Source organism: Phyllopteryx taeniolatus, chromosome 5 (genome assembly GCF_024500385.1).
Source record: "Phyllopteryx taeniolatus isolate TA_2022b chromosome 5, UOR_Ptae_1.2, whole genome shotgun sequence".
Lineage (NCBI taxonomy): Eukaryota > Metazoa > Chordata > Actinopteri > Syngnathiformes > Syngnathidae > Phyllopteryx > Phyllopteryx taeniolatus.
This window is the reverse complement of record NC_084506.1, coordinates 11257126-11279231: the sequence shown is the minus strand read 5'-3', so window position 1 is coordinate 11279231 and position 22106 is coordinate 11257126. Positions and strand designations below refer to the sequence as shown.

Below are 22106 nucleotides of genomic sequence, written 5' to 3'. Positions count from 1 at the left end.
CCAAGTTCAGAGTGGCCTTTTATTGTGGCCAGCCTATGGCACACCTGTGCAAACATCATCCTGTCTCATCAGCATCTTGATATGCCACACCTGTGAGGTGGGATGGATTATCTCGACAAAGGAGAAATGCTCATTGACACAGATTTTGACAGATTTGTGAACAATATTTGAGGGAAATGGCCTTTTGTGTATGTCGAAAAAGTTTTAGATCTTGGAGTCCAGCTGATGAAAAATGGGAGCAAAAACAAAAGTGTTGCGTTTATATTTTTGTTCAGTATAGCTCAACTGATGTATAGATGTATTTGGTCTGTGTAAAATGATGTGAGGATTACGTCAAAGTTTGTGGTCGGCTACAAATAATAATAACAACAACAAGAGAAATATTTCCGTAATTTCCAGAATGTTCCTGTGTACTTGACCAAATGTGAAATAAGTATCTCAAATGGACTTGCAGCTACATGGACAAGCTTCATGTAAGAAATTACGACCATGTTTAAAAATGGCTGCAATACCAAATGGACATTCAGTTTCCTGCTACATGAAGATTTTCTCCCAAGGCTCCATGCTACATGACAAACTCCAACTGGCTAGATTAGAACATAACTAACAAATTGATATATCATAAATATTAAGCAGTAAACCACAATGTTTGGATGCAAATGTATTTTTGGAAAATGCATTTTGTTCAATAGTCACTGCAGTTGACACCATTCATTTGCACTGTGTAAACATGTATTTCAAGAGGTTTTGAGGAACGTGAGGGGAGTGAAAGTCAGAGAAATGCAAGGAAAAGGTCAAGGGGTTGATGTCCAAGAGTCTTGGTATATAGTTGGATACGTTCATGCTCAGGCCTTGTTCACACTGCACCAGGCAGCTGCGGAGAAAGAAGATGAAGAGGTTGGACATACAAAAAGCAGAGAGAACCTGACACTGCAGGTAAGAAGTGATGGATTAAAACATTGCCTCACAAAGGTAATGAATCCATTTCGGTATAAGGCAGCTTTTTCCCAGTTCTCAAGTACACAGGCAGCCTTCCAAAGTAAAAACTTAAGGACTTTTACTCAACAATACACACACATACAAAAAATAATAGTTGGAAATTGACAAAAACTTAAGCACTAAATGTGTTTCCTTTTTGTAAGGCGTATTTATTTTGACAAATAACATTTAAAAAATACCCAAATGTAATTTGTGTTCAGGTATTGACAAATCAACATATCAGACATGTCGTTCTGACATTTAGTATTTTAGTAGTATTTTAAGTCTAATCAACTTTACTTTCTTAGTTTGCCAAGCTGATTTTAAACTGTAAATTGTTTACCAATTTGACTTAAATGACACCCTTCATTTGGTACTCCTACCACTAAATACCATAATCCCATAAATAGTGATGATTGGCTGGTCAGCAGAGAATTGTTACTTTGGTGTTCCAATGTAAATGGTATGTTTAACGGCCTCACATTAGCAATTTCTATTTCAGACATGCAAACACCAAAGGCATGAAAAAGGTGACAGACCAAAAAAACACATTGTAGGGGTGGCTGGGGAGATCCCCGGGCCCCCGTAGAGATTCTTTTTTTTATTTTAACAGAAATTAAGCAATCTGTAAGACTCTGAAGAGTACAATAAGGCAAAAATAAATACAAACTTCTTTACGCAGAAAAAAAATATTTACACCGCTCAAGTACATTTTGATGTACAAATTTAAGATTAAAATGAAATTTTCCTCATTTCTTTGCATTTTTGTTTTGGCCTCCAACGTGAGCCAGGCCCAGCTCCACCTGCACTTGATGCCTGCTTCAAGCTGTGCCACGTGAATCTCATCCTCCTCTTTACGCACTCTCATTCTGAAAAAGGATTGACTAACATCAGTCTGTTTCACTTCATTTTTCACGATTAACAATGTCAAAGGCTAATCCCAAATGCATCCTCCAGGAAAATCCATCCATTCCATTTTCAACACCGCTTATCCTGGTTAGAGTCAGCTGGAGCCTATCCCAGCTGACTTCGGGCGAAAGGCGGACTACACCCTGAACTGGTCGCCAGTCAGTCGCAGGGCACATATAGACACGGACAACCATTCGCACTCACATTCACACCGTCACTGAGTGGGAACTGAACCCACGCTGCCTGCACCAAAGTCAGGCGAGTGTACCACTACACCATCAGTGACTCCCCTCCAGGAAAATATTAAGTATTTTTCCATTTTTTTTTAACCATTTCTGAATTTGAAGCTAGCTCATTTTGTGTTGTGACATAACCCCTAACATCGTTCCATCACTTTATGGATTTAACATTAACATCCGTAAACTAATTAGATAATTGTAGGCACATTTCCTAATTAATATAAGATGTACTAGCGGATCAGGTCTTGTCGCCGATGTTACGTGTGCTTCGCGGTTCTGCTGGGACCGCAACCTCAACACGAAAATACAAAAGACTAGTGCAACAAATACGACACTGGCTGAGCTGATGAGGAAAACAATATTGCTTAAACGTAGGAGTAGCAATAGAGGATGTCTGCTCCAGAGGTGGGGAGAGTAGCCAAATATTGCAATAAAATAAAAATAACAAAATAAAATATTTTTTTACTGCACGGAGTTATCTCAAGTTATAAATGGGCTGAAATACCCACATTTGGGCAGACAGTGCCAGACAAATATTACAATACATGAAAGCTGTTGTTTTTGTTTGTCTAGATGTAAACACGAGTAGCTCGCCGTTGCCTTCATGGTAACGACGATCTTCCCAACATGTAGGCACGACAATCAACCCGCTAGCTTATCTATTGTTAATACCCGGGAACCCCAATAGAAGACGTTGTGTGAGGTCATGTGACTTTCTTGTGTCGTTTGATTGGTGAACTAGACTTAAACGTCACTAGCGCTTTAACTGGATTGGAGCAAACAGCGCTCAATGCGGAAGTCGAAGTTGTAATCTCGCGCACAAAATAGTTGATAAATACGCAATAATTGATAAATAAAAGTAGCGAGCAACATTTAGATCATTGAAACGGAGTAAAAGTACCGTTACTTCTTAACAGCTGAAGCGGCGGAAGTGTTTTTTTCTGGTGTCGTCAACTCCTGTGACTCCAAAGCAGGTGCCGAGCGCACAGGCGGAACCTCAGCCCGAGGCGCTTTCGCATATTAGTCCGCCGCGAAGTAATATTCAGAAATGACATCTGTGTGTGGATGGTGAATGTGTGGAATGGATCTAGCTGCCAGCGTTCATGAGTACGAAACAGCCTACGATGACGACAGCGACGGCAAACCCCCCAGGAAAAACTCAGCGGATCTGTACGATTCACGGAAATGGCCTATTTTGAGTTTAAAACTGCAAATTTCGCCGAAAGGCGACTGATTTGCATGTATGCTATTTGCATTTCCTTTTATTTATAGTTCTTGTAAATAACGCAGCACAGTTAGATATGCAATTAACAATACACCTGACTTTAACAGTGTGGGTGAAGCCGACAAGCATGAGCGAATGAGTGTTGCATGGATTTAAGAACATGACAATGTGTGCTTGTTTTGTCTCATGTTTGATATTTTAAGCGATTTGTTTCTTTTCAACCTAGATATATTACAAACCTTTTTTTTCCCAATTGAGTTGTATAGGTTAAAGGGCACATTAATGGTGGTGGAAGAAGTTATTCTAATGAGGATCAGCGCTATAGAAAATGGATGATGTATAACTTAGGGATGCTACGGAATGTAAGGAAAACAAATGTGCTGCTGTGGATTTCGACAAAAAAGTGAGTTTAAAGACGTTCGTGTTTCTGGTTTACATTGTAGTCAAATTTAATGTCGTGTTACACCCTTTCCACCTGCGATTAAGTCACCCTAATTAGGGAGCTACCTGCTAAGCTGATCTATCATCAGCTGGAAACACTTACCTAATCAGGCTTATTGAACTGGAAACATAAACGGAGTAAAAATTATTACAGCTACCTTGCGGGATCACCCTGAGGCAAAAAGGAGGCATTTATTTGTGGAGAGGCATTGACCATTTGTTCAAGTGGACGTATGACGCAGCCTGAGACTAATTCAGGCACGACATCTACAACAGTGGAGGATACTATTTGAGGAAAGTATTACATAAAATCAATGTACGTGTCCATTGCCAAGATCCAATCAACTTCATTATAAAGCTCAATAATATTCCAGAAATAGAGAATGCAATTTCTGTAGAAATTGCGTGTGAATGCCAAACACCTGCACTGAATTACCTGAGGAATTAATTTACCTGTCGAAATGTCAAATCACTGTAAGACTTGCAGTTGGAATGGTTTGAATCAAGTGAGAAATGTGGAAGGAGGACGCGCAGTATACCGTATATTTAAAATATTATTTATTTATTATATTTTGCGCATTTTATTGTGAAAACGTGTGACGTTGGGGAATGTGATAAATGACCTGAATATTTTTAAGTTGGAATGGTTTGAATCCATGAAGTATAGTGGAGGAATAGGATAAATTTGCTAAATATCTCTTAATTTGGGAATTACGGAAATGCGATAAATAGTTACCAAGATGTCCCAAATGAGCTAAATATTTTGGGATTGGAATGGTTTGAATCAGTCAGGAAATGCAAAAGGAAGAAGTAAATATCGCTGGCCTCGGGTGGAATCCTCGTATCTCCAAAACCCTCACTTTTCAGGAAACCCAAATTCTGTAAATCACGTTTGTTAAGACCATTAACATTGCATCGTCAAAGAGCGCAAGCCATTTTCAACACTTTACATCGGTCAATCATTTGTAAATCTAACACACACATCTGAAGACTAACGAATAGTATAGATTTGTATACCATATAATATGAAATTTACCAAATTTTGACGTGGGAGGTTTTGGCCTGATGCCAACGATATGTTAAATAGCTCTTAAATTTGGGAATTTTATTGTGGAAAGGGAATTATTGGAATGGGGAAAATTATAGTGGTGTCAAAGCGCAAAACGCAACAGCAAACAACTAACATAACGGCAAATTAAAAAAAAAAAACACGACTAATAACCGGAACAAACAACTAAACGCAAGAGCAACTAAAATTAATACAACAACTAATAACTAAACACAAAAGCAAATGAAAAAAACAACAGAATTATTCTACCGGAAGAGAGAGGTACTGGTGGGATGATAAGACTCATTGCAGATTTGACGAGAGGGAGGACTTGATTGGACGACGCCGTACATGCAGCCCAACCTCTTTTAAATATGTCGTCAGCCTGTGCATACTTATTATTATGGTGATTAGTCCTGAGCATATCTATACAGTATCACCTCATATGTATCATACTGTAATTTCTTGTGTATAATGCACACCCATGTTGGTGTCTATAATGCATTTTTACAATGCATGATTTTGCTTCTACCCATATGATTAAAACATGAAGTATTATCTGTATTTTGTTAGTTTTCACAGAATTATTATGACGTTAAGCACTTTATTTGAACACGTAACACTTTTTTTATTTTCGTGTTCTTTTATTTTGAAATTCACAGCCCTACTTTTATTTAGTAAATGAGAAAACATGCTCATATGTTTGATTACCCAGGCAGAATTTGTAAGATGGGTACAATTCTTTAAAGAAAATATGAAGGGCCAGGTGAAACACATAAAATTGTATTTTAATGGGATTCAAATTAAACCGTTAAGCGTTTCAGAAAACCATTATCATTAAACAAAACATAATCATAAAGACATTAATGATGGTTGTTGTTCAGTCATCAGTCGTATTTAAAAACACAATATTTCACAAATTCCGCCAGGGTATGTAAACCTATGAGCACAACTGTACATATACACAGTCATACGTACCCCTGTCATATTGGAATGAAAGTGGAGGCTACAACCTTTCCCATAACCTCTAGGTGGCGGTGGCATATTGGAATGAAAGTGTACAGCTTTTTCATAACCTCTAGATAGCGGCATATATTTATAAAATGTGAAAGTTTTTTCCATTTTCCCCTATACAGGAAGTCCTCGATTTACGAAAGAGTTCCGTTCCTACGCTGGCGACGTAACACGAATTTCCGCATTAGTCGGATTTTACCGTTAAAGTCGAAATTTACGGCGAAATACTTCTGTTACGGGTATTGTCCCACGTGATTGTGACAGCAAGCTAAGTGTGTGCGGGCGTGTGCGTCGATGTGTGAGTGAGACGGGACTGCAAAGAAGGAAGGAGTGCGCACAGTGGCAAGTGTAGTGACGGTGACCGGGGAAGAGTAGCGATTACCGGAGGACCTGCTGACGTTGAATGTGCAGCGGAGCTAATAAAGCCATTAAAGCAGCAAATCGATGCTTCGTGCCTTTATTGTTGCCGCCACTCAACTCACTAACTCAATAACTCAATAACTTCCTGGTCAAAGCGTCCAATCAGGTCCTCCCTCTCGTCCAAACAGAGATGAGTTTTATCACCTCCACCAGTACCTACCTCTTCCGGTAATCAATCTTTTGAAGTTAGAATGGTTTGAATTGGCTGAGAAATGTGGAAGCATTTCAGCATTTTCACAATTTGAGTGAGATTGTTGAATCCTAATGGACTTGTCATTTACAAAACAAGAAAGCTGTATGACCTCTTTCCCATCTTCGTTTGTCACTTTCAAGCACTAACCTGGCACGGCGACAGAGGAAATGGCCTCTGGCTGGCACAGCGTGTCCACTTTCACATGCTGAAAGGCTTTATTGGGGCCTGACTGAAGGTGCCTGGAAACACAGTGGCGAGCACATGTGCTTTGAGTTTGCACATACTGTACAGTCCATCCACACACTCACACACACACACATATATACAGGCTCAGCCCGTAAAATATAGCAATTCCTGTAGGAGTTAAAATATTAATGACAGTGAGTATCTGGTACTGTATGTGAGTGACATAAACTTGAAGCAGCAGGCAGTTTCAACGTCAGCAGCCTTGACAAATCTCAAGTGCTTCAGCCATTCATAAACCAGATAATTCATTTGAATTAATTCAACGAATGCAAGAAAATTTCTCCTAAACTAAAACAACACCGCTAGGAATACTGTAATTAAACTGTAAAAGCTGTAACGAACGGCAATAAAGATTAAAATGTCAAACATGCAAAGTGGGAGAAATAGTATGGCAAGACAGGTCCTCCTGATTCTACATTTGCTAAGCATTATTTCCTGTGCATTCTAATGAAGGCAGTACTTTGCAATTTGCCACAGGAAATCATGGAATTCGTCTAACTAGTATCATACCTCTTCCACTCCTCCTCTCCGTCCCAGAACTCATAGATAACAAAGGATAAACCATCTGGCAGACGCACGGCAGTTACACTGGAAAAGAGACAGACACAAGCAGGACAAAAGAAGAAGAAGAAGAAGAAGAAGAAGAAGAAGAAACAGACAAAAGATCATAGTTTGTGTTGAAATATACTGAAACATTAAAAAAAAAAAAAAAAAAAAGCAAAATTAAAGGAAATAAGTTACGAGGTTACAAGAAAAAAAATGTTGGAAAAGTTTGTTCTTTTTGCATAGGCTTCTCTTGGGGTGGGAAAAATTGCAAAAAACAAACAACAAAAAAAAGAAAATGAAAAACTAAATTCTCCATTGCAACATTTTTCTTATTCTTGTAATTCTTCATTCTCATAATTCTAGGACTTTATCCTTGAAGTAGTAGTTCTTGGTAGTTTCCGGTACATATCACAGAACACAATACAATACATTGCATCATAAAAAAAATAAATAAAATAAAATAAAATAAAATAAAATAAAATAAAATAAATAAAATAAATAAAATAAAAATAAATATAAATATATATATATATATATATATATATATATATATATATATAAAAAAATAGTAGACTGTGTTTGCTTTTAGGTTTATATATATATATATATATATATATATATATATATATATATATATATATATATATATATATATAAACCTAAAAGCAAACACAGTCTACTATTTTTTTTTCAACGGCAACCCCAAAAAGGGAAAAAGCTTGGACGAAGAAGCAGTTTGATATTTAAAAAGAGTCATAATCTAGAATAGAAGCCTCTCGAAAAATCACAAACTTTATAGAATGGAAAACTAAATAATGTAAAATATATATATCCATTTATATATCTACTGTAGGTAGGTGATGTCCGATTAGGTAATTCTGTTCACACTCTCGTGGACTGCGCATTTGCTACCATTACTTGTCGCTGACCTGGACCTCTTGCGTGTCATGTGATGTCTAAACCAATTCTCAAAAGTGAAAACTGCTGCTGCTTATGTGAACTAGCAAATCACACTCCATTAAAAATTCATGCAGAGCTTTAACAGGCTTGTGTTATGTGCCTTGTTGTGCTGACATTCAAGTTGCAGGCGAGCAAATGGCTATGTACAGTATATTCAAAGATGACATTGACTATACCTGACCCAAATAGACATAGAGTCCCTTTATACCAAATATTGTAAGGTCTTATATGAGAGCATTTTTAAATTGCAAGTATTTTTCAGTGAGGGTTTGCAGTGTTTATTTTTTGCAGATACGTTAGGTGTTTGCAATTCTTGTACTTGTAGGGCATGAAATTGTTTACGGATGTGTGCCTGCTCAGATTACCTGTTATCACACAAGTTCGGTTCAATTTCAAGAAGATTTAAGAATTACAAAAGAACACTTTGAATGGGAATTTTTTTTTACACTACACATTTTCACCATATCAGAGTATGGCAGACAATTCTACTTAAATGAACAGAATACAAAATGTAATATAAAAGATGTATTTTCTGTCCACAGTCGGGATATCAATAAGATGATTAATTCATTTAGATCAGACCATTCACCGCAGTTGTGGTATGAACGCACTAATCAGTGTTACACTAATTAAAATTTTTTCCTGGTTATTGTATGTGAATAGGATTTAATTGAAAAGAATATAATACTGTAACATATAGACACAATACATATGAGTGACAGTGCAGCAATACATAAGGGTATTGTATGAGGGAATGATAAACAGAATCACTGAAAAGTTATAATAATGATAATAATAATAATAATAATAATAGACCTTTAAACTAAAAAGAAAAAGTACAGTGATTATAAATAGGAAGCGGTATCATATGTGTATAACGTGAACATAAAGTGAAATGAAAATGACGGTATTCATTAATTCATTCATCTTCTGTTCCGCGTATCCTCACTAGGGTCGTGGGCGTGCTGGAGCCTATCCCAGCTAGCATCGGGCAGGGGGCGGGGTACACCCTGAACTGGTTGCCAGCCAATCGCAGGGGACATACAAACAAACAACCATTCGCACTCACATTCACACCTACGGGCAATATAGAGTCTCTAATTCATGCATGTTTTTGGGATGTGGGAGGAAACCGGGGAGAACATGCAAACTCCACATAGGCGGGGCCGGGGATTGAACCCCGGTCCTCAGAACTGTGAGGCAGACGCTCTAACCAGTCGAACACCGTGCCGCCACAATGACGGTATTGCATAACCTAAACAGCAGTGTTTTCTTACTGTGTTGTATTCAGTTCTCATTGGGGCCAGAGGGGAAGAAATATTACAGGTATTCATTAGGAAGAATGAAGGAAAGTGAAACTATGTAAAATAACATTCTTTCTGAAAAGCGGGAATGAAGAAGATGCGAGGAGACTTACTGAAAGCAGTCTCTCTGAGTGGAGACATTCTTCAGGTATTGCTTCAGAGCCTCACAATAGTCACCAAGCTTCTTCTGGGAAACCACCATCTCCTGACGGATCAGCAATAATGACTGCACACAGAAAATTGCTATTGAAAATCATTGTGTTTACGCTATGCAGACAAAGTTTATTGACTGAATTAAATATTCTTAGGTTCTCAGGATTTCAAGTTCTTGTAAACCATCAGTAGCAGTTTTTGGCATGTGCATTACGTGTGGCCACAAAAAAAAAAAAATAAAATAAAAAAGCTGTGTGAAAGGGTTTTCTATTGTGTAATGGCATGACAAGCATTGCTGTTTAGATGGGGAATTTGTGTAGACTCCCTTTTTAGAAGAGATGCAGGGTGGGGTGGGGTTCTTGGGGAATGATGGGAAATGTAAGGTACACTATTGTTAACTCCCCTAAGTCTGGATGTTTTTGTTTTTTTTCTCTCTCAGACAACGTAAAACTAGTGCGGTTATATGTGTGGAGGCTTGTATTGCTAGAATCGATTGTTGTAATGATCCTTGTAGAGAGCAGCCACCTCTGGTAAGTGATTCATCCATCCATCCATCCATCCATTTTCTGAGCTGCTTTTCCTCACTAGGGTCGCGGGAGTGCTGGAGCCTATCCCAGCTATCATCGGGCAGGAGGCGGGGTACACCCTGAACTGGTTGCCAGCCAATCGCAGGGCACATACACACAAACAACCATTCGCACTCACATTCACACCTACGGGCAATTTAGAGTCTCCAATGAATGCATGTTTTTGGGATGTGGAATGAAACCGGAGTGCCCGGAGAAAACCCACGCAGGCACGGGGAGAACATACAAACTCCACACAGGCGGGACCAGGGATTGAACCCTAGTCCTCAGAACTGTGAGGCTGACGCTCTAACCAGTCGGCCACCGTGCCGCGTAAGTGATTAATTTCCACCTATATTCACAGGTTTTGTGAGTTGTTTCTTGGGTTTATTGCCTCGCTCACCTTTGAAAAACATTTTTGGAAGATAAGGTAACACAGGTGTTAGTGTTTATGACGTTTTTGTACGTTGATGACCACTGCTGGCTGTCATCACTACGAACACCTGCCATTACGCCGCTGTTTTTGTATATAAATACGTGCTTGGACACTTGAAATTTTTTTTATTTTGTGACATATTAAAGGCTTTTTGTATTGTCATTTTATCGTTTTTACCAAATAACTCCTAAACATTTGGATACACTATGGTCAATAGTAAAGACCATTATCCGTTTAAGTGGATAATCATCACAATGGTGTTATCAGATACTATGTAATGCAAACATCTGCCTTACATTCTCATACAGTCTATTTGCAAACACATTCTTTCATTCATTCATTTTCCATACCGCTTATCCTCACAAGGGTCACAGGTGTGCTGGAGCCTATCCCAACTATCTTCAGGCAAGAGGCGGCCTACCCCCCGAACTGGTCGCCAGCCAATTGCAGGGCACATATAAACAAACAACCATTCACACTCACATTCACACCTAAGGGCAATTTAGAGTCTTCAATTAACCTACCATACATGTTTTTGGATGTGGGAGGAAACTGGAGTACCCGGAGAAAACCCACGCAGGCACGGGGAGAACATGCAAAGGCGAGGCCGGATTTGAACCCGGGTCCTCAGAACTGTGAGGCAGATCTGTAACCAGTTGACCACCGTGCCGCCTTTGCAAACACAAATAAAGCACATTTCTGGCTGTCCATTCACAAAAATAAAATGTAGACATCTGTCTATTTGTTGATATATATATAATACAACATCTGTCTCTCCATCTGTCACATAAACATTGGCATGCACAAGGTTGACCCCAACACAACCCCACTCAATGTTCTATGACCTGGAAGGAATGCAAACCAAAAGTACTTGAGTTAACTTGTGTGATTTAATTAATGATAGAAGTAAAACCATGCCAAAGTGTTTGCTGACTGAGTAAACTGTTATTATTCCCAGTGGGAGGTTTAAACAGTGAGTCTGTAATGATCTACCATTACAACCTTTCAGTTCATTTATTTGTTCCTTGGGAGAGCCCACATAGACGGTCAAACTCCAGTCAAACTCCATAACGAAAGACGCAGAGACAGATTCAAATGGGAATCCACTTGCTGCCATGCAAAATGCACACTGTGCCACTCTTTGCTATGCCAGGTTGTATGACATTAGCTTCCATCAGTAATACATGCATATATATCTATATATATCTATATATGCATAATATAGAATATTGCTTCTATATTATTTACAGTATTCATGCATAGTTGTTACTCTGCTACGGTGCATTAAGGGGTAGCATGTCAGTCTCAGAGTCCTGAGATCTAGGTTCGAATCTCAGTTGGAACAGATCTGTGTGGAGTGTGCATGTATACTCTCCATCTCTCCGGAGATACAAGATACAATTAATGTTGGTAGAATTTGCAGCTCTGGTTAATTCATGTCAATCAGCTGGTATAGTCTCAAGCTTACCCGCAACACAAGCGATATAAAAAACATTTTTGTTGTCGTGATTGTACTGAAGTATTCCTTTGAGCGAGATTTCTGAATAAAGTCAATCATCATCTAAAATAGCTGCAATTCATGGGTATTTTTAAAGTTGTTTTCACTAAAGGTTAATTTTTTATTTTTATTATTAAAATTTACATGGACTCGTCAGAGATTTGCTGCAAATTATTCTCAAAATTTTCACGGAACGGCACTTAGCGTTGTACTTTAAACATCCCCACTTTGCTGCTACCATACATACACGAGTACCTTACTGCCATTTGCACTGTGTAACTATTGATTATTGTAGCTTTTACGTTATTTAGTTTTCCATTCTATTTTTTTATTTCTCCTTCTTGAAACACAAACCTGGATTTGCACGCCAATCTCATTATATCTTCTCTTCTCTTCTCTCTCTTCTACTCATCTTGTGTGCCTCATATTCTCCTATTTATTCTCCATTGTTTGTTTTCACCATGCAATTGTCTCAAGCTATATTTTTCATTGTTATAATAATCAATGAGACATGGTAAAGACTCAAAAGTGAACAATCCATCCAGGCTCTCACACAGTTTTCAGTGTGCGCATTAATGCACAGTATCAGTAGTTATAGTCTATAGAATAGAGGCGGAATAACCTATGAGGATGTGTAGTTGGGAGGAGAATCAGGCTAGCGTTACCATGGCAACTGAGGAATACTCACACCGAGGTCTTCAGCTCACATTTCATTTTGCTCTCCACCCCTCCCACATGCTCCCCCATTTGGTTTTGTCCTCAAGCCTTCTTTCCCACTTCTCTTTGTTGGCCCACTTCTTGACACCTCAAAGCTCCACAACATTCCGATTCTCCTCGGAAAACCCTCCCACTCCCTTCTACAGAGACCCTCTATTTCTTTCCCCTCAACTACTTCTCTTACAGACTTCTACTTTGCTTTTCACTAATCATTTTCATGTCTCTTTATTTTCACTCATCTTTCTTTTTCTCATTTCTCTCTTTGCTGACATTCAACTCTGACCGCTTCCTCTTATGTTCTCGCATCTCACTTTGGCTTAACCAATCCCTCATTTATTCTAATAAAAATCAGAATTAGAAGCAGAATCCTCTTTATTTGCCAAGTATGTCAAAAACACACAAGGAATTTGTCTCCAGTACGACAACAGACAGCCATCTTGACAATAAATACTTTTGAGACATAAATACATAAAAACACACTTCGGAGAGTCACTTACCCTCTAGCAATCTAATGGCAAGAGGGAAGAAGCTGTTGGAATGTCTGCTTGTTTTAGTTCGCATTGATCGATGGCGCCTACCTGAGGGAAGGAGCTGGACGAGGTGGTGACCAGGATGTGGAGGGTCCAAGAGGATTTTGCATGCTCTTGTCTTAGTTTTGGCAACATGCAAGTCCTCAATGGTGGGAAGGGGGGTACCTACGATTTTTCCGGCAGTCCTGATTGTCCGTTGCAGTCGGAGTTCGTCCTTTTTTTGTGGCAGCACCAAACAAGACTGTGATGGATGAACACAGAACTGATTCGATGACCGCTGTGTAGAACTGCCTCAACAGCTCCTGTGGCAGGCCGTGCTTCCTCAGAAGCCGCAGGAAGTACATCTTGTCCTGGGCCTTTTTGAGGATGGAGTTGATGTTGATCTCCCACTTCATGTCCTGAGAGACTGTAATTCCCAGGAACTTGAAGGTCTCGACGGTTGACACAGGGGAGTTGGACAGAGTGATGGGTAGCTGTGGTGAAGGATGCCTCCTGAAGGCCACGATCATCTCTACAGTCTTGAGTGTGTTCAGCTCCAGGTTGTGTCGGCCACACCACAGCTCCAGCCGCTCCACTTCCTGTCGATACGCAGACTCGTCACCGTCTTTGATGAGGCTGATGACTGTGGTGTCGTCTCCAAACTTCAGCGTTGTGCGTTGAGGTCCAGTCGTTCGTGTAGAGACAGAAGAGCAGAAGAGAGAGGACACAACCTTGGGGGGTCCCAGTGCTGGTGGTGCGTGTAGATGAGTTGGTGTCCCCCAGCTTCAACCTTGTGTGTCCTGCCTGTCAGGAAGCTGTAAATCCACTGGCAGATGGCAGGCGAGACGCTGAGCTGGAGAAGCTTGGAGGACAGGAGTTCGGGGATGATGGTGTTGAACGCTGAGTTGAAGTCTACGAACAGGATCCTCGCGTAGGTGTTCTAGGTTGAAGTGCAGTCCCATGTTGACTGCGTCATCCACAGACCTGTTTGCTCAGTACGCAAACTGCAGGGGGTCCAGCAGGGGCCCCGTGATGCTCTTGAGGTGGTCCAGCATGAGGCGTTCAAAGGATTTTATAACCACAGATGTCAGGGCGACAGACCTGTAGTCATTCAGACCCGAGATTGCAGGTGTCTTGCCAGAAGCTCTTGATTAGTTCAGGAACAAGTTGAATATTGTTCTTTGGACTGCAGTATTATCTGGAAGACTGGAATATGGTTGATGGTGTCCTGACCTGCTCATTGCTGCAGTAGAAAATAAAATTACAATGGGAAGCAGCAGTTTACATACAGCGGGGTGCCAAGCTGTAGAAAAGAGGAAATGTTGCTCTGATAATGATAATTGTGGTTCTGCCATTGCCAAGGCAACCTAGATAACCTACTTCAGAAGTCTATAATATTAATGTACCAGCCTGGACACAAATCGTGTTATATTAGATCTAGCATCAGTGTTAAGCTGAATGTTCAGAGTTGTGAACAGTGGTTATTTAAAGGTTTCTGCACACTCAATTAATCATCCAAAGTTTCATTTAAAAACACTATGTAATAACAATTTCCTACAGAGTGAACTTCAAGAGTTATTGGATATTCAACAATCATTTGCAACTAACTGAATTATAAATGAATACAAAATATGTAATATAAAGGGTTGAGCTTCACGACGAGTAATGTTAGTAACTACTATATTCTTGTAGGCTGTCACCAAAATCCAAAGTCAATTCTGGGAGCTAAAAGCGAGACTTAGTTATGGGCTGTGTGACAACAATGACGTGTACATGCATAAATACAAATGCAAGTACAAATGGAATCACAGTCCCATCAACATCCACAGATCCTAATTTACATATCTACACCTAATGTAGAGCCTAATATGAGAGGAAGGACAATTACATATGAAATCAAGTAAAGAACAAATATATATGTGATTTGCATGTCTGAGCATCAAGCCAAGAACAAAACACACTTGGGCTAGATGTTCTGGGCCAACATATGATCCGGGTGCATAATGTTGGTATGAATTGACTATTTTCTAGGTTACGCACCACATTGTAGAAAAAGTGGAACGAGTGATTGATGTGTGCCCCTTACGCTTTGGGCGAAAAGAAAGAAAGAAAGAAAAAGAACATGAAATAGACATATATTCTCTGTATTCGAGCCTCTGTGTTGCTCTTCTTCAATTCTGTCATGACCTGACAGTATTGTACTAGCTACACTTCTGCTGAAGAGTACTTTTAATGCTCTTTATTTTATAAACCAGGTACAGTTGCGTTGTGACTTTCACTTGCTCACTGCCAAAGTGAAACGATATGTTGTCCCTTTTGCCCAAACCAAATTACCTCTCCCTATCCCTCTCTCGCTCTCTGTCCTGTCTGTGGTACCTTAGTAATATTGACTTTCTGATTCATAGCAAAATAATGCATGCTGACTCAGAGAGACAGCTAATGGAAATTGGAAGAGGTATGTAGAATGTGTGCGTGCAATTGTCTGTTTTCTCTTGCAGCAAATGGACTGTCCTGTTTGCATTTGATACATCTGACCATATAGTACATCCTTAGAATTGCTAACAGGGTTATGGTGCCTGTGCATATGGGAGTTGACTACCAAACACAGATGTACAGTACAGAGCAGGGGTGTCAAACATTTTTGTCACATCGTAGTTATGACTTCCCTCGGAGGGCCGCAACAACTGTGAACCCATATAAATGAAAGATTACCTCCTAGCCTGGATGAATATACGGACACTGTCACATCCAATATCAGTTTCTGTGAAGAGGTTTGTGTACCAACAAAATCTTTTCGCACATTCAACAACAACAAGCCGTGGTTCACTGCTACACTTAAGCAGCTTCGCCAAGCTAAGGAGGACGCATATCAGAGCGGGGACAGGACCCTCTATAATCGAGCGAGAAACCAGCTGACTAAAGAAATTAACATTGCAAAAAGAAACTATGCAGCAAAGTTGGAAAAACAGTTTAGCGCAAACGACTCTGAATCAGTCTGGCATGCATTCCAATCGTTGACTAATTACAAGCGACGATCCCCCCCAAGCTGAGAACATTAGCACACTAGCCAACGACTTGAATACCTTCTACTGCAGATTTGAAGGACACTTTCACACCACACACCCACCCGGCCGCACCCGCGCCCACAATCACACCTCTGACTTCTGCGTTAACCATTCATGAACAGGATGTGAGACGCATCTTCAAACAACAAAAGATTAACAAAGCGGCAGGCCCGGACCATGTGTCCCCATCCTGCCTCAAAGTCTGCGCGGACCAGCTCGCTCCAATCGTCACTCAGATCTTCAATAGATCTCTGGAACTGTGCGAAGTTCCATCCTATTTCAAACGCTCCACCATCATTCCAGTCCCCAAGAAACCTGCAATCTCGGGTCTGAATGACTACAGGCCTGTCGCTTTGACATCTGTGGTCATGAAGTCCTTTGAACGTCTCGTGCAGGACCACCTCAAGAGTGTCACAGGTCCCCTGCTGGACCCCCTGCAGTTTGCCTACCAAGCAAACAGGTCTGCGGATGATGCAGTCAACATTGGACTGCACTTAATCCTAGAACACCTCGACAGTGCAGGGACCTACGCGAGGATCCTGTTCGTGGACTTCAGCTCAGCGTTCAACACCATCATCCCTGAAATCCTTTCATCCAAGCTTCTCCAGCTCAGCGTCTCACCTGCCATCTGCCAGTGGATTTACAGCTTTCTGAAGGGCAGGACACAGCAGGTCAGGCTGGGGGAGGCCACCTCATCCACACGCAGCATCAGCACTGGGGTGCCCCTAGGTTGTGTCCTCTCTCCGCTGCTCTTCTCTCTTTACACGAACGACTGCACCTCAGCGAACCCGACTGTCAAACTCCTGAAGTTTGCAGATGACACCACTGTCATCGGCCTCATCAAGGAATGTGACGAGTCTGCATATCGACAGGAAGTGGAGCGGCTGGAGCTGTGGTGCGGCCGACACAACCTGGAGCTGAACACGCTCAAGACTGTAGAGATGATCATGGACTTCAGGAGGCATCCTTCGCCACAGCTGCCCCTCACGTTGTCCAGCCGCCTTGTGTCAACCGTCGAGACCTTCAAGTTCCTGGGAATTACAATCTCTCAGGACCTGAAGTGGGCGACTAACATCAACTCCGTCCTCAAAAAGGCCCAGCAGAGGATGTACTTCCTGCGGCTTCTGAGAAAGCACAGCCTGCCACCGGAGCTGCTGGGACAGTTCTACACAGCAGTAGTCGAATCAGTCCTGTGTTCTTCATCACAGTCTGGTTTGGTGCTGCTACAAAAAAGGACAAACTCCGACTGCAACGGACAATCAAAACTGCTGAAAGGATTGTCGGTACCCCCCTACCCACCATTGAGGACTTCCACGCCGCCAGAACTAAGACAAGGGCGTGCAAAATCCTCTCGGACCCTCCGCATCCCGGTCACCAGCTCTTCCAGCTCCTTCCCTCAGGTAGGCGCTACCGATCAATGCAAACTAGAACTAGTAGACATTCCAACAGCTTCTTCCCTCTTGCGATCAACTTCTTAAACACCTAACCTATAATTCCATTACAACAAGCTGGCAATTTTTTTGACTTGAGTTCGTTGTCACATTTCTGTGAATGCACATTTACTCGTGCACTCACTGTAGTTGTCTTGCCATGCTGCACTATTTGCATATACTGGCCACTCATGCCAGAGTAGCATCTGCTCCATTTGCACACTGATTGAAGAGTATCTGTAACATTTGCACAACCAACATTGTCCCAGATTATTGCACTACTCGTCACTTTAAACCGCATACACTCCTTGAAGTCTCAGCGCCCCTTGCACAATGGTCATTGCACCGGTCTATTGCAATATTAGTCATTCGAACTGCTCTAAGTGCTAGAGGACTCTGCATCTTTTTGCACAATTGTTTTTTGTCAATGTCTCTGTCTCCAAAGTGTTCTGTAAATTGACTGTCTGTTGTACTAGAGCGGCTCCAACTACCGGAGACAAATTCCTTGTGTGTTTTGGACATACTTGGCAAATAAAGATGATTCTGATTCTGATACTGTAATTACATACAGTATACACAACACATTGATGAATAGCCAGTTTTGAAACCAGAAGCCTATAAAAACATGTTTTTCAACTATTACATTTCTTTTCAAAGGGGGATTGGTAACAAAAAATGCTTGGAAATATCTCAATGGTGTTACACCAGAACACGAGCAATTTTGATTTGCTTTCGCGGGCCACATAAAATGATGTGGCGGGCCTGATCTGGCCACCGGGCCACCAGTTTGACACCTGTGATATAGAGTATATCTGTGTGGTCAAGGACCACATCAGTAGCTTGTAGTAAAAATAGCTCTCCAGTGATGGGAAATTGTGATTTTTTTCTAGGAATATTTAGAAGTAGGGATGCACGATAACTGTTTTTTTGTTTTTGTTTTTTTTCTCCACTGATACAGATAACCGATAACTTGCTGCTTCTCCAAGCCGATACCGATACTGATAACCAATATAATTATTTTTATGGCTTATATCAGGGGTCTTTAACAAGGATCCCCAAACTGATGGAAAGCTGGGGCGGGGACCCCCTACTTATTTACATTGTAGATAATTGTGTTTTATATTGTACTGGTCCTAGAATGCGTTTTTATTGTCACTATGCACAAGTACAATGAGATTGAGATGAGATGCCATGCATAAATGTACCTGCAATCAATACTAAGATATTATTTCAAATAATACATAGGCTCCAATATTAATTTTTTTAAATTTATTTTTTAATTTTTTTATCTTAAACAATATAAGATCGTTCATGATAAATGTTTATTTAAAGATACTGTATTTGAACTTGCAAGCCACCAGATGCGTGTCATTAGTAGATGACACGTGCACTTTTGAGTCTTCAGTGTTAATGCTAAACCCCATGTTCTGTCGTGCTGCTCACAAAACAATATAATCATTAAAAATTCATGATAATTTGTTATTAGTCAAATGCCTTGTTTAAAGTGATCAAATACAGACCTGAAAATGAGAAGTTGTGGCGTATTGGAGGGGGATGTGATGTATTCTGGGATTTGGCGAACTATTGGTAATCATACCTAATCTATTCATTATGCTATAATAATTTTCTGTTGGCAGGCAGCATTGGTGTTAACACCTTATTTGTCATATGAAAAATCATCCATCCATCCATCCATCCATTTTCCTTACTGCTTATCCTCACTCGGGTCCTGACTTCAGGCATAAGGCAGACTACGCCCTACCTGAACTAGTCGCCAGTCAATCATAGCGCACATATAGCGATGCGCAACTATTCACAAGCACATTCCCACAATCACTGAGTGGGAACATAACCATAGTGCCAAGATTGAAGGGCCCTGCAATAACTCATATTGATGTTTGTTATACTAGTGTTAATTTAATTATTTTATATTTCAACCTTTTAATTTCTGAAGCTCTCTGAGGTACAGCAAATCAGTGGGACTGGAAAGTACAACTTCACTCACATGAGCAGTTCCTATTTGCGTGTCCTTTTATGTGCAATGAGTAAAGTTTAAACATAATTCCAGCTACCTAGTGTCAGTTCATTTTTCCTGAATCTTTCTGAGGGGAGGTATTTATTTGTTTAAAAGGATACTGTACCCAGCAATTAATTGAGACATAGGGTAGTCCTATTTGTATGGTTGCTGGTACAGAATGCGTCCATCCCAGAAAGTCAGTTGTCCAATGTCATTTATCTTCTTGAAAGATTAAACAAAACAAAGAGCAATCACAGGCTGCGCTTCTGCCAGATAGGAAATTAGTGTTGGAGTAGGTGGGTGTTATGTGCAGAGAAGCATTGAGTGCAGTTAATTATGTGCTTCATTGTGACAAATATAGGGCTGGAAAAAAAACAGAAGGAAAAAAGAAAAAATTATGACGTTAAAAACATCTGAGGGACTTCTAAAATAATGCCTTTTTTAAGAAAGAGAAACCAGTTCTCTCAGTGTGGCTTCAACACTTTCTCATTCCTTCTTTCCTATTACCTCCTTCTTATTACACCATAATCTCCTCGCTGCCCACCTTAGCCGAGTTGCATTTGTCATTCCATTATTCAGCCACCTTATCTTCTTCTTCTTGCTTCTTCTCTCTTCACTTTGAGGTGCCTCCAGAGGATCAAAAGACTGAGCAGATACAACAAATGGGCTTGGTCTACTGCACTTCAAATACCACACATCATTAATAGCCTCATGTTCACTGCTCACGATAGCACACGACAAGCAAAATGCATCTACAGTAATCCATCTCCTTACTGGTTCCAAAGTGTGTCTCATTCACGTTATGGTCTATACTCTCCTGTGCGGTGGCACTTGCCACCTCAGCAACTTCAACCCAGAAATCACAAGACTACTTAGCCGTGTGTAGTCCTGTGGCTGCTACTTCACGCACAATCTCTCCAGTTAATTGGATTTATTTTCCATCTTTCATTACTTTCTAAGAAGCTGAATTTGTGAAAGCTATAGCTGAGTATCACAGTCAATTCTCCAGTACCCTTTCTTTTATCTTATTTTCGTATCTAGATTTTTTTCTTCTTAAAATTGCACACATCACATAAAAAAAGTGTAATTGAAATATTTGCAAATGTATTAAAAACAAAAAACTATGAAATCACATGAAGATACTCTTAAGTATTCAGAGCCTTTGCTCAATACGTTGTTGATGCACCTTTTAGCAGCAATTACAGCCTTATTTTTACACCTGTATTTTTAATGATGCCACAACCTGGGCACACCTACATTGGGGCAGTTTCACCCATTCTGCTTTGCAGCACCTCTTAAGCTCAATTAGGTTGGATAGAAAGCGCCAATGGGGAGGCATTTTCAGATCTCTCTACAAATGTTTAATCAGATTCAAGTCTGGGCTCTGGCGGGGCCACTTAAGGACATTCACATTCATCGTCCTGAAGCCACCCCTTCTACGGGCTGTGTGCTTAGGGTTGTTGTCCTACTGAAAGAAAAACTAAAACATTTTAGTAAGCTCTCTTTTATTTCTGTACTTTGTTTTTAAGTGCCTTTTACTCTTTGTTTTAAAAGATTTTTTTTACATACTGTACTTTTTAATCACGTACACTGAGTTTACCTCGTGTATGTATTAAATACACTCTATAAATAAAGATGTCTTGCTTTGCCTTTGCTTGAAAGTTGAATCGTCGCCCCAGTCTGAGGTCAGCTGCACTCTGGAACAGGTTTTTCATCCAGGATGCAGTGGCAGTTTTCCAGGCTGGGGCCAGAGTTTATTCAGAGGGGCACTGTTTTAAACACAAGCATGGACACACAACTATCTAAATTGCATGACTGTATTTATTTATTTGTGGTATTTATTACTTTTATTAATTAATTGTATTTTTTTAATTATACTCGAGCTGCAGTACGTAGATTTTGTTGTTCCCTCGACTGGAATTCTTCATTACAACAACAGAGCCGTCGCTTTTGACATGATGTGGGCTATGCCTAGCCCACCATGTGAGTCTGGAACGTTTTTATTCTCGTTTGAAGGCCAGCCGGGAGGGTGAAAAGATGGATTCATTGCAAGAGGTAATTATTGCATGATTATTTTCTGCTATAGAAATGCAAACTAATATGTTTAGTTTGCCTTTTACAAATGTGAGACAAGAAGCCGCACTCTGCCCATTGCTAGGTGAAAAAGAAAAAACAGACTCAGTGGTCGTTTT

The 22106-nt window shown here is 40.3% G+C and overlaps 1 protein-coding gene across 2 annotated transcripts in view; it reads right to left on the bottom strand.

Annotated features, from left to right (window-relative positions):
- Positions 1–212: 212 nt before the first annotated feature.
- necab2 (N-terminal EF-hand calcium binding protein 2) overlaps positions 213–22106 on the bottom strand; it is a 198834-nt gene continuing 176940 nt past the window's right edge. Inside the window, exons 10-13 of one of the 2 annotated variants that reach the window (XM_061773637.1) lie at positions 9637–9749; positions 7224–7301; positions 6615–6706; positions 213–874 (exon numbers count right to left, since the gene is read on the bottom strand). In XM_061773637.1, coding sequence (XP_061629621.1) covers positions 846–874; positions 6615–6706; positions 7224–7301; positions 9637–9749 — 312 coding nt within the window. In that variant the 3' untranslated portion in view covers positions 213–845. Of the gene's footprint in view, positions 875–1682; positions 1848–6614; positions 6707–7223; positions 7302–9636; positions 9750–22106 lie in introns of those variants that run through there. The other variant, XM_061773638.1, reaches the window with a different exon arrangement.